Genomic DNA, 2,254 nt, shown 5'->3' with positions numbered 1-2,254 from the left:
CAGTAGGGCGCGACAAAAAGTAGAGTGAGGCAATTAGTCGTTGATATCTTCTGTAGAACCCGATGTAGAATGCCGGTTGGGGGAAAGGTGTAAGCATATAGTCCTTCCCATGGGATGGCTAACGCATCGTGGTCCCAGGCTAGGGGGTCTGGGATAGGAGATACGAACCGGGATAGCAGAGTATTGAAGCGGGTTGCAAAGAGGTCGACGTCTGGGCACGGAAATAACTGGCAAATCCACTGAAAAATCACGGGATATAGACGCCATTCCGTGGGAGATGGTTTGTCGGGTCGGAACAGGGAGTCGGCTATGACGTTGGCGATGCCAGGAATATGTCTCGCTCGAACTTGAATGTTGAGTGAGTCGATCAGTTTGAAGAAGTCGAGTGCTAGAGATAGAAGTGACGTTGACTTGGTGGATCCCATCTTGTTTATGTACCACACGACCGATAGGTTGTCTGACTGAATCATTAGTGTGGAGGACTAAAGGAGTGTTGACCAATGAGACACTGCCAGAATCACTGCTTTGAATTCTAGATTGTTGATGTGAAGCTGGCTTTCTTCTAATGACCACCGCCCTGCCACTTGTAGGTCTTGGCAATGAGCTCCCCATCCATCGACGAACAGGTGGAGGGTCGGGCTGAATGGTTGCAAGGAGACTCCTTCGCAGACATTTGACGGAGATAACCACCATTTGAGGTGTGGGTGTAGATGGTTTGGAAGAGATATTAGAACCCGACAATCGTCGTCCTGAAGGAAGGGTTTGAGGAAGCACTGGATTGGCCGTAAGTGAAGTTGACCTCTCTTGGTGAGGGCTTGTGCTGATGTTAGGAGACCGAGAAGTTGTTGCCATTGACGTAAGGAAAGTGGCTGTTTAAGTGCCAGTGGAACGAGGCGTTGGATTTTCTCCCAACGATCTTGGGGTACAAACATCTTGCCCAGACTTGTGTCGAAGAGGGCTCCGATGAACTGGAGACGTTGTGTTGGAATAGTTTCGGACTTTTTGGGGCTGATGATCAAACCTAGTTGATGAAGTAGGCGTTGAGAGAAATTGAGGTGATGAAGTAGAGTGTTCGAATCCTTGTTGGCTTGAATGCAGAAGTCGATGTACGTTTCGAAGACGATGCCTCGAGTGTGTAGGAACTTGACGATGGGTTTTGTGAAGCGAGTAAATAGCCACGGGGCCGAAGAAATTCCAAATGGGAGCACTCGCCATTGGTAGTGTTGGCCTAGGAACTCAAATCGAAGAAAATGGCGGTGCTCTGGCAGGATAGGGACGTGTAAGTACGCGTCTTGTATATCTAGGCTGATCATGAAGTCGCCGGGATGAATAATCGTTCGTAGTAGAGCGATTGATGTCATGCGAAAGTGTGGAGGAGTCTCTAGGTATAGTTTGTTGAAGGTTTTCATGTTGAAGATGAGACGTAGTTGAGGACTGTTTTTTGGGGGGGAACCAGAAAAATTGGAGAATAGAACCCTGGTGTCATTGGCTGAGTGCCCAGACACTCTATTGCGTTCTTTACAAGTAACGTGTTTATGGCGTCGATGAGAACTGGAAGTTGTTTGGCTGGATACAGATGTTGAGGCGGTTTGCACGTCATCGGAGGTGTGGTGGCAAGAGGTAGAGGATAACCTGTTTGTAGGAGACGAGACACATATGGGTCGTCTAGGATGGTCCAGTTTAAACCGAACGTGCCTAGTCTTCCGCCTACGGGAGACAAGAAAATCAGAATGGCTGGAGTCGGAAGGACCCAGTCGTTCTGCTGTTGTAGTGAGTCATTTGTGGTTAGTGTCTCCTGGCTTAGGAGAGTTAGTGTTTCCTTTAGTCCCTGAAAAGGAGTCGGTGCGTCCGCCTGATTTCCCCCCATGGAGATGTTGGCGTGCTCGGCCATGGCCACGAAAAGAAGCAGACCTATTACTCAAAACTTCTCTAAGATCTTGTTGAGAAGGAGTAAAGGTTGGTCGTCTTCGGTCTTTCCTTTGTTCTTCCAGTTGATTTTTCTGGAGATGAAGTAAGTCAACAGTGACTTGCAGGGAAGTGTCTCTTTGGACTTCATGGGCGACCTCCTGTATGCGCCCAGCAAAAAGGGAGGGTGTTGACCATGGCATTTGGTACAGCCTGTTCTTAAATTGATCATCCCGTGAGCAATGTTGTAACACCCCCTGTCTACGAAGAGAAGTGATAGATTCCGCATGGTGTGCAAGGAGGTCTAGTATAGCTGTCGTTTTATCCTGGATGAGGGTCACAGCACCTC

General features: G+C 48.5%; 1 protein-coding gene across 1 annotated transcript; it reads right to left on the bottom strand.

Moving 5' to 3' along the window:
- Positions 1–482: 482 nt before the first annotated feature.
- LOC124141636 lies at positions 483–1,409 on the bottom strand. The gene has a single exon (XM_046509667.2). The coding sequence runs from the start codon at positions 1,407–1,409 to the stop codon at positions 483–485; it is 927 nt and encodes a 308-aa protein (XP_046365623.2).
- Positions 1,410–2,254: the final 845 nt, after the last annotated feature.

Source organism: Haliotis rufescens, unplaced genomic scaffold (genome assembly GCF_023055435.1).
Source record: "Haliotis rufescens isolate VD_foot unplaced genomic scaffold, xgHalRufe1.0.p SCAF_46, whole genome shotgun sequence".
Taxonomy (NCBI): domain Eukaryota; kingdom Metazoa; phylum Mollusca; class Gastropoda; order Lepetellida; family Haliotidae; genus Haliotis; species Haliotis rufescens.
This window is presented reverse-complemented; position numbering and strand designations above follow the sequence as displayed.